The sequence below is a fragment of the Plasmodium relictum genome (genome assembly GCF_900005765.1).
Source record: "Plasmodium relictum strain SGS1 genome assembly, chromosome: 12".
Lineage (NCBI taxonomy): Eukaryota > Apicomplexa > Aconoidasida > Haemosporida > Plasmodiidae > Plasmodium > Plasmodium relictum.
The window spans coordinates 1,439,556-1,450,933 of record NC_041690.1 but is presented as its reverse complement, the minus strand read 5'-3'; the positions used below and the strand labels follow the sequence as shown (position 1 = coordinate 1,450,933).

The 11,378-nt window shown below is 17.3% G+C and overlaps 2 protein-coding genes across 2 annotated transcripts; one reads left to right on the top strand and one right to left on the bottom strand.

Moving 5' to 3' along the window:
• Positions 1–997: 997 nt before the first annotated feature.
• PRELSG_1238300 (conserved Plasmodium protein, unknown function) lies at positions 998–9,195 on the top strand (the record flags this gene model as incomplete). Its single annotated transcript, XM_028678184.1, has 2 exons — positions 998–1,053; positions 1,227–9,195. 2 exons carry the CDS (start codon positions 998–1,000, stop codon positions 9,193–9,195), a joined length of 8,025 nt encoding a protein of 2,674 aa, XP_028534499.1.
• A 667-nt stretch (positions 9,196–9,862) lies between these two features.
• PRELSG_1238200 (conserved Plasmodium protein, unknown function) lies at positions 9,863–11,056 on the bottom strand (the record flags this gene model as incomplete). Its single annotated transcript, XM_028678183.1, has 1 exon — positions 9,863–11,056. The coding sequence occupies one exon, from the start codon at positions 11,054–11,056 to the stop codon at positions 9,863–9,865; it is 1,194 nt and encodes a 397-aa protein (XP_028534498.1).
• Between the last annotated feature and the right edge of the window lie 322 nt (positions 11,057–11,378).

Genomic DNA, 11,378 nt, shown 5'->3' with positions numbered 1-11,378 from the left:
ATATGTATAATTGATTCTTATTTTTATTTAAACAAAAAGTGAAATTCATATGTATTTAAAAACATTTTTTTTTTGTCCCAATTCGAGTATCAATGGAAAATAAAAATTATATAATACATATGAATTAAATTTTTTTCTTTAAAATTGCTTTAATATTTGATAGTTTAAAATATATTAATATTTTACGTAAATATTATTTGTAATTAAAAGGAAAAAATAAATATTTTTTCATTTATTACATGTACATTTTATCAAGAGGATTCCTATTGTTCGCATTTTATTTTATTTTTTTTTTTTATGTTAAATATTTTATTTTTAATTTTCCTGAATATTTGTTTATTTATTATTTTTTTTTTTTATATATTAATGTAACATAATAATTATAATGAAAAATTTTAAATTGAAAGAAGTATATTAATTTATATATAATAAACTTTTATTATATTTTACTAATTGTAAGATATATATATATATATATATATATATATATATATATATATATATATATATATGTATCTATATTCTTTTAGTAATATAGTATTAATAACTTCCAATTAATAAAATTTAAAATGTATTTATCTGAAATATACATAAATATTTTTGTGTATTTAAAATTATACTAAAAAAAATATACAAAATTTATTTTAGCAACTACTATATTTAAAATTTAACGGAATATATAAGTATATATAACTATTATCATTTTAATATATTTCTTAAAAAGAAATGAATTTTAAAATTATGTTTGAGAATTTATAACTTTTATAAATACAAAGATTTAGGTTAAAGAATAAAATGATATCTTATGAATTTAGTAGTCAACAAAAATAAAATAAAATAAAAATAAAGATATTAAAAATAAAAGTAAAAAGACACAAAATAAAAAAGAAAAACTAAGATAAACAAAATATAATTATGTAAAGTAAGTTAAATAGAACTTTATTATTTATAGGAATGATATTTGCATTAATATTTAACTTTTTTTCTTCAATGTAATATGCACATACAGAAACATTTTTCGTTAATCCCCACTGAAGATAAAAATTTAGAAAAGTATTAAAATATATAAAAAAAAAATAAAGTTATATAAATAAAAATGAATATATATATATTATTGATCTATCACTAAGTTTTATTAAATTTTATATTTTTTCATTTCATTCAAATATATATAATTTTATCAAGTATATATATTTACATAAATATATATTTTTTTTTATTTAAAGTTTAGTAAACGAGCTAGCTGAATCTAAAAAGAATATCAGAGAAATACAAAAGTTTGGGACAAAAATAAAAAAATTTGATGAAAATCTATATAAAGATAATACAAATATAAAAGAAAAAGATGTTATTCAAACATCCCATAATTTTTTTAAAAAAAAGGACAAAGCAGGTAACTCTGAAGAAAACATAAATGGAGTTAATAGAAATACCACTTTTATAAATAAAGAATTGAGAGAGAATAAAAACTTACATAATAAACATAAAAATAATAATATTTTCTATATTGATAAAGATTTTAATGATGATAATCTGTCTTCCTATAACAGTAAATTAAATTTACCTAATGTTAAAGAAAGTAAATTGTTTCAAAGAATTTTTAAAAATATTACAGAAGAGAAAATAAAAAGTAAAAATAAAAAAATAGAAAATAAAAATCTAAATAGCAGTAAAAATAATCATTTAAGTGAATCTATTATTGAACTGAAAAAAGTTTTAGATGATAAAAAAAAAATTATTTCAACTTTAAAATTTAAAAATAAAAGTTATAATTCTCAAAGTATATATAACACTTCATTTGATTCAGAAAATAGTAGTTTTGAAAACTTTCATAACTGTAAAGGAAAAAATTTAGAAAATGTTTTGAATTATAATTTTAAAAATAGCAATGAAAATATTGAAAAAAAAAGAGAAAATAAAGAAAAAGAAGTAGGGGAAAAAAAAGAAGAGAAAAAGAAAGAAAAACAAAAAAAAAAAGAATCACAGGAAAAAGAAAAAAAAAAGAAAAAAAAAGAAAAAAAAGATAATAAAGAAGAAAAAGCAAGTAATATCAATAATATTACAAATGAATATTCTAACATAATTTCTGAAAATTATTCTGTTAATTGTAAAAAAAAAAATGCTAGTAATGTATGTATTGAAAATAATGATAAAGATCAAGATAAGAAATATAAAACTAAAAATATGTTATATAAAAATTATAAAGGGAACAAAATTAACAATAAAAAAAAAAAATTAATAATAAAAAGTACGTATAAAACTAATAATAATAATACATCAAATAATGAAAATGATATACACTTTAGAGACAACAAAATAAATAATAAAAAATATTTTTGTAATGATAATTATAGTGTAGAAAGTGAAAAATTTTACTTGAATAATGAGAAAAATTTTGGAAGTTTTAGAAAAAAGAGAAAAAATATAGAAAATTCTCGTCAAAAATTTTCTGAAATGCAAGACATTTCAAAAATAAATAAGAATCACAGATGCAACAGTTTAAAAGAAAGAAAATTGCATTTTAAAATGCTAAATGATTCTGTACATAGCCTAAGGAGCAACGATGATTTTATTTTTAAAAATAAGAGCAACTACCATAATAAGAATTTACTAAATACAGATATTTCTTATAAAAAGAAGAAAGAAAAAAATTATTTGGAAAAAATAAATTATATTAAAAATCCATTAAAAGAAAATTTTTTTTATAAATTAAGTAAATCTCCTTTTAGCAAATTTCAAATATTAGCATTAAAAAAAAAAAAAAAAAAAATTAGCTTTCATTTTTCAATCTCAAAAAAATATAAAAAAAAAAACATAGAAAAGCATATTAACATATTTAAAAAATGTTTATACAGAAATAAAGAAGACACAAGAGATAGGATTAATGAAAAATATTTTAATAATTTTAAAGGCCAGCTTAACAACCATGCATCAGATATATGTATCAGATTTAGCTTGAATAATACAAAGGATTATAATTTAGAAAAAAATAGCAAAGATAATATTAAAAATAGTGATAATGTGTTAAAGGAATTCAAAATAAATAATAATGTTGGAATCAACTACAGTAATAATAATAATACATTGCTTGGAAATTTGTATAAAAAAAATAAATATGGATATTCTATGATTAATAGTAATAAAAATGTTAGCAAATTAATTAGAAATAACTTAAATAAAAAATTAAATAAAAGTGAATTTGTTGAAAATTATATTAAAAATGAAGAAAAAGAAAAAAAGAATTGTGGAAATAATAAAAAATTAAGTGAAGAAAAAGATAAAATAGATAAATTGTATAAAGGAATCAAATCAGCTTTAAATTATTCTCTAAAAAGCTCTGATGAAAAAAAAATATCTAGTAATTTCTCAAATGAAAATATAATAAATTTAAATAATTCTAACGGCTATGATATTAATTCGAATAAATCAATTTCCTTAAATAATAAAATAAATAATTATATAAATAAGTCTGACTTTATAAATAGAGCGTCTTCTATTGAAAAATATGAGAATATAAAAAAAAATACAATATTAGATAACTGTAACTTGGTAAAAAATAATTATAAAGAGAAAGGAAAAAACATTAGTGATATATCAGGTACTTATTCATCAAAAGAGTTAATTACAAAAAGAGACGAAGTTTTTTATAAAAAAGAATATAAAAAAAATACTAAATATATGAGCAGAAATAAAAATAAATTTAAAAATAGTGATAAAAAAGAAATAATGTGTAAAAATGATGATAACAACAAATATAAACATAAAAATAAAAAAAAAATACTTATGGAAGTATTATCTTTTTACAAAAGGTATAATTATAAACTGAAAATGTTGTTATTAGAAGAATATAACTATTTAAAATGTTTAAGGACTAATATCAGCAAAAATACACAAAAAATTAAGAAATTCAAAAATGGAATATCTGATGATTATTATACTAATGAGGAATTTGAACATGATAAGGAATATTTTGATAAAATTTTTGATCCATTAAGTAATTATTTATCAAAAGATCATAAAGTATGTAATTTATATGAAGAAAATCGAAATCATTTTGTTAATGGAGATGATTTAAAAAAAAAAGAAGAAAATCTAATTAAATTTTATACTAATAATATAGGTATTATAAGTATCTATATTGAAGCAAAAAGAAGAATAAGAAAAATTGAAAAATATTTAGAGGAAATTAAAAAAGGTTCCTTAGAAAAAAAAAATAATAATTCGAAAAAAAAACTAACAGAGAATTCTAAAAAGAAAGAAGATAAAAATATATATGAAAAAAATATCATAAAGTTTAGTTATGATAATGTAGACTATATAAAAAAAAATCATTTTGAATTAAATAAAAACAAGATAGAAATAAATAATATTGAAAACATTAAAAGAAAAAAAAAATTAAAAAATAAGTTATATTTATGTAATTCATTAAAAATGAAAAACTTTTTAAATAAAGAAAAAGAAAAAAAAATTTTCACAAAAAATAAGTGGAAGAAAGTAAAAAAAAATAATAATTTTAAGTATAGTTTTTTAAATGAAATATATTTTAGAAATAATTATAAATATTTGGTCAGAATAAAACCACATAAATATACACCATTTAATAGGAAACTTTTAGAAGTAAAATATAAAATTATTTCTAATAGATTATTTAATGGAATTAAAAAAAGTTTTATAATTTCATTTTTTAATAATAAAAAAAAATTATATAAAAGAAGTTACTATAAGAATTGTAGTGATTATAAAAAATTTATACTTCCATTCCAAAACAAAAAATATTATTACAACTTATTAGGTATAGGAAAAAATGATTTTTTTAAAAAGTTTAAGAATATTTCAAAGTTTATTGATAAACCAAGTTATGAAAATGTTTATGAATTAGAGAAAAAAAATAATAGTAACAACTTTAATTTTGTTAATGAAACAACTAAAAACAATTATAATTTTTGCAATAGTGGTATCGATAAAAATTGCCCTTATAATGTTACAAAAAATAATGTAAAACATAATACTGGTAATAATCATAATAATACTAATGTTAAGAATATTACTATTCATGAAGATAATTCTTTTAATATTGAGGAAAATAATAATAATAATGAAAAAAGTTTTATTAATAAAGAAAATGATAATTATACTACAATTGATAAAGGTATGAATAATAAATATAGCAATAGTAATAATAGTACAAGAGAGGATACTGACATTAATTTATTTTATAAATTAAATAACAAATTAAATGTAGAAAATAATGTAGAGAAAGAGAGAACGAAATATATAAAAAATAAAATCAAAAATGATAAAATAAATAACTGTAATTTAAACTATAAGCAAAACAAAGAGAGAGAAAATAATTGCATAGGATATAATATTTTTGTTGATCATGATGCCAAAATTATAAGTAATAGTTTAAATAAAATAAGTTATAATTTGAATAATTCTAATTTATTAGATGAAAGTGAAGTGTATAAAAAATTTTATGATAATTCTTTAAGAAAAAAAAACATAATCATTTCACACAATTCAATAAACGCGTTTGAAGCTAAAAATGATCTTAAATTAGAAAATAATAATAATTGTAAGAGAAATAATATTTATAGAAAATATGAATCAATGCCAAATAATAATTTACTTAATTCTTGCAAAAAAAATATTTTCATATCGTCAAATAACAAAGACTTGATCATAAATTCAATTAATTGTGAGGAATCTACTGATCTTTTTAAATTTTATAATAAAAATAAAAAGGAAAAAGAAAAAATAGGTAGCTTAAAATTACCAGAATTAGATTTTCAACTTATAAATAAAACAAATAAATGTAAAAATGATAAGATAGAAAGAAAAGAGTGTTACTTTAATAATTGTGAAAATGTATATGATGGAAATGAAAATAAGTGTAAAAATATCTATGAATTAGATAGCTCATATAACAAAATTATTAATACCCCTTTTAATAACAAAGAAGTATTTTGTCAAGATAATAAAAAGGAAATACAAATGAATAGTTTTAAATATGAAGAACAAATAGAAGAAAAAGGAAATGAAGATAAATGTAAAAAAAAAAATTTATCAATGAAAAGTTCAATTGAAAAAATAGAACAGAAAAAAAACAATTCGAAGAGTTATATGAAGAAAACAATTTCAGAGGGAAATATAAATGAATGTAAGGAAATATATGAGGAGAAATATGAGAAGAATAAAGAAGGGATTTTATATGATGGCAATAATGATAAAAATAGAATTTATGATCAAATTTTTATAAATAATTCTAATAAAAATTTCACTTTAAATAAATTGGTTAATAATATAAATGATAAAGCAACACAAAAAGGATCTGAAGATAATTTTCTTTTAAATAATAATGATTTTAATATAGAAAACGTGAACTTAATAAAGTCTATAGAACAAGAAAATAAACTAAATAATAAGGATAATGATATTTATGACTTAAATAAAATTCAAAACAAAAATAATTTTGATTCATCATTTTTACGAACAAACTTTACTGATTTTAATGAAAATATATATTTTCCTTCAACTCAAGTAAATGATAAGTATGAAGAAGCTATATTTAGAAATATAGGACCTTTTGAAAAAGATACGAAAGGGAATATTGCAAAAAAAGAAATAAGTGATTCATATAAAAATGAATCTCATGATATGAGAAAAAGTAAAGAAAAAGTATTACAAGATAATGAAAGAATATTTTATAATATAAATTCTTCTCTTTTAAACACTGAAAACAATAGATTAGAATCTTCTGAAACAATTAATTTTAATGACTGTAAAATAAATTTTAATAAATTGAATTTCTTAAATTTTATAAAAAACGAAAATTATAATTGCTGTTTTGATATTAATACATCAGATAATATAATTAATAATACAAATACAAATATGTGTAATATTTTTAAGGATAAAGACAAAAATAATTTGTTTATAAAAAAAAATGATAAATTAAAAAAAAAGGATTTTGCGTGTAGTGAGCTCAATAGTTCCATTAATTCTTTAAATGAAAAAAATGAAAATTATTTAAAGTCACTAAAAAATAAGAGATATAATTTAAAAAAATTAAAATCTGATGAAAATGAAAATGAAAATGAAAATGAAAATATAAATATCAGATTATTCAACTTTTGCAATACTTATTGTGATAAAGAAAATTCTAAGCTTAATGAAAGAGAATCAATTAAGAAAATTTTTAATTGTAATGACAAATATTATGAACAAAATCATATATATGATGATGAAAATATTCAACAAAGTTACAAAGATAATTTAAGTTATATAAGTAGAAAAAATTTTAATGATGATTATTATAGCAGTGAAGATTTTCTACAAAGCTTTGAACATTTAGATGAAATGAATACTTCAATTGAAAATAATACTTTCAAAAAATTATCTGATAGTATTATTAATATAGGAAAATTAGATAAAATTATAGAAAAACTACGTAAGATGAAAATACATATAATGGATAATAACAATTATATACAATGCATATATTGCGGAAAGTATTTATTTAAATTAGAAAATTATAGTGGTGAAGATTTTTTATCTTTATCAAAAAACTTAAATATGAGAAAAGAAAATTTTTTGTGCACTATTTGTAAGTATAAAATAAAAATACTAAATAAATATAAAGATAATATAACATTAAAAAATGGTAATATAAAAAAAAAAAATTCTAAAGAACAAACCAATGATGGTAATATGAAAATGCATAATAATACAAAAGATAAAATAAAATATTTTGAAAATAATTTTGATTTAGATAATTTTAATTGTTTCTCCATTAACTTACGTAGCAGAAATAAATTACAGTGTGATTATATTCAAAATATAATGTTTAATAAAAATATGCATAATAACAAAAAAGAATTCAATTTTTTTCAATATAATGATTCATCTTACAAGGATAACAGTTGTAATGACTTAGGTTATATTTCGGATTATGATACTGAAGAAAAGAAATTTTTATTTTCTAATCAAAATTCATTTGAGAATAAAAAATTAAAAAGTTTTGGTAATTGTAGTACATCTCCAAGTTTAATAAATTTTGGAGAAAAATACTCTACTAGTAATTATATTCCTAATAAAGGTATCATTTTTAATAATGAAGTTACATTTAACAATGTTGAAAACAAAGAAAAAAGTGATATTATTAATTACCATTATCCTTATAATGTTAAGAACTTTGTTTTTAATAATAAAAGCTGTGATTATTATAATAAAAAATGGGATTACTTAAATTTAGAAAACGAAATAAATTTTAAAAATAAATCGTATAGTAGCGAAAATTTTACATTTAACAATAAATCTAAATATAATTTTAAAAAAATGAGTAAAAACTTTTCTCTTAATGTTAACCTATTAAACAAAAAAAAAGCAAAAAATGATTTATTAAAATACAATGATAATGATCACATATATTATAATAGTAATTACATGAACTGTACTAATAATAGTGATTATAACTATGAGAAAAATTCTAATAGAAATGACAGTGATGAATGCTATAAAAATTTAAGCAAAACATATGGAACGAACATTGGAGTAATGAACACAAAATATCCAAATAATAATACATTAGAGGGTGAGATAGAAAAAAATAAAATAAAAGAGAGTGATCAAATAAGCATTACACATAAAACAAAATTTGAAAATAAACAAGATAAAGAATTTGAAAAAGATGAAAAAATTATTATAAAAAAGAAAGAATTAGACAATGAAATAGAAGATAAAAAAAAAATAGAATTAGAAAAGGAAAAGGAAATGATATATGAAGTGATGAGAAAGGAAAATGAAAAAAGATTAAACATAAATAATAATTTGTTCAAACAATATTGCAGTAATTTTGATTACTTTAAAGATAAAGAATGTAATAATGATTATGAAAAAAAGGAAAATCCATATGCATTTATTCAAAACGACTTTATTAATTTTGAAAATAAAGAAGAATCCAATTTAAATATAAAAAATAATTTTTTAAAAAAATTATTAAGTAGGAATAATTCAAATAGTAAGGAATTTAATAACTTTTTGTATAAAAAAAAAAATAGCTTTTATGATTCTTTTTTAATGAATAAAGGCATAAACATATCAGAAAATTCAATTGACACAAATAATTGTTTTAATAATGCTTACTTAAATAATTTATTTATTTCTCAAAGAGAAAAAGATTCTTTATATTATTGATTACATGGATAAATTTATATAAAAGGTTAATTAAAAAGTGACATTTTGAAAACTAAAAATGAATCATATATTAATTCATTAAATGTAAATTCCGTCAAGGAAGATTTAAACTTCGTAAAAAAATTATAATTATCAAAGCTTAATTATAGTTATACTAACGATTTAAAAAAATAATATTAATTTAAATAATTTAAAAAAAAATAAAAATTTAAGTATTTAAAATTTTTATAGAATTTTAATATTTTGTACAATTTAAGAAAATTTTTATAATTTTAATATTTACATATATAGAGTGAGAATTTTTTTGTAATTTTTTAAGTACCTTTAAATTCTTTTATTTATTTTCTTATTCTTTCTTTTTCTTTTTTCTTTTTTTTTTTTTATTTTATAATTATTACTATTTAAGTTTTTTCTTTTTTCTTGTAATAATATAGTTTTTGCTTTAAAAAAAAAAAAAAAAATTCTTATATTTATGCTTTTATTATTATGATATTTTAAAATTTTAATTAATTTGTTAGAAAATATTATTTAAGATAAAATATTTTCTTTTAATTTTGAGAATATAAAAAAAATTTTAATAAAAATATCAGATTAACATTAAAATATTAACACTAGAAAATTATACATTTCTTGTTGTCATAAATTTTAGTAAAAAGAAATGATACATCTATAAAATAACGATATCTTCATTAAGTAAGGAATAAATTATTTTAACATAAATCTTTATATTCAATTCTTTTTCTAATAATGTAATTAACTCAACAAATGTTATATTTTCCTTTATAAAAAAGTTTAATTTTTTATAATTTTCTTTTTCTAAATAATCACTTAATATATGAAGTGCTTGAACATTTTTTTGTAAGAAGTCATCAGTATTTTCTATATTTTTTTTATTATCATCCATTTCTTTTAATTTCCCCTTACATAATTTATTTGTCTTTTCACTTTCTTCTGATTCTAAATTTTTAGTATAAGAAAAATTAAGGAAATAAGGTTTAAAATATTCATAAATATTAAATCCATTTGACAATGAGCATAATTTAGATTTGTATATTAATATATTTAAGCATATGAGAAAAGATAATTTTTTTAAAATAGATTTTGTTTGTTCCGAAATATTTATGTTTGATTTAATAAACAAAAATGCTATAGAAAATCCTTTACACAAAATAAAATCTTCTATTCTTACTTCTTTATGGTAATAACAATTTTTTATTATATGTGTGTTTTCACTATGCACACTATCCAAATTAAGTGCTAAATATTTCCTTAAAGATATATAGTCATTTAAAATCAAAGAAGTGTAGTTAATTAATTGATTAATGCTTCTATTAAAATAAATTTTTTTGAAAATGTTTATATCGTTAACAGTTTCTAATCTTCTGTCAACATTTGTTTTATTATCTTTATAAAAAAGATGAAGATAATGAGAAATGGTTTCCTTATCCCAATATGTTTCATTTACCTTTTTATTTGTATCACTTTCTATTAAGTTGTTACATAAATTGACTAATAATTCTTTAAAATATATGTTCTCAGAAATTAAGTCATTGTAGCAATTCAATTCAATTAATCCTATTTTATTATTCTTCAATTTCAAGCATTGATATCCTTCTTTTAACTCATCTTTTTTACTTTTGAAGTTTGTGCTAAAATTTTGAAAAATGTAATTTATACTATTCTCAATATCATAATTATTTTTATTTAAAACACTTTTACAAATACTAAGAGATAAATTTGTTAATTTGCGAAATTCCTTAATTTTTTTTAAATTATCATTTGATAATATAGATTGAGATGTACTAAAAAAAAGTTTTGTTAAAGTACTCAAATAATATTTATTTTTATTAGCATAAAACATTTTTATTCAGACATATTTATTTATATATTTTTTGGCAAATTTTGTAGTATAAATTTTTTTTTTTAAGCACTTTTATTATTTGCAAAAAATTATATACATTATTTAATAAATATTCTATATTAAAAGAAAAAACACATTAAATATTTATTTTAATTTTACAATAGAATAACTTTTTTTGGATATTCCATTTATAAATATATATAATAAATTAATGTGTTAGTAAAAAGGTTTATTATTACTTAAAGTCTCTTTTTACTATAGGAATTTATCATCTATTATTTTTAATATTTTATAATTTTTAATAAAGCTAAATATATATAAT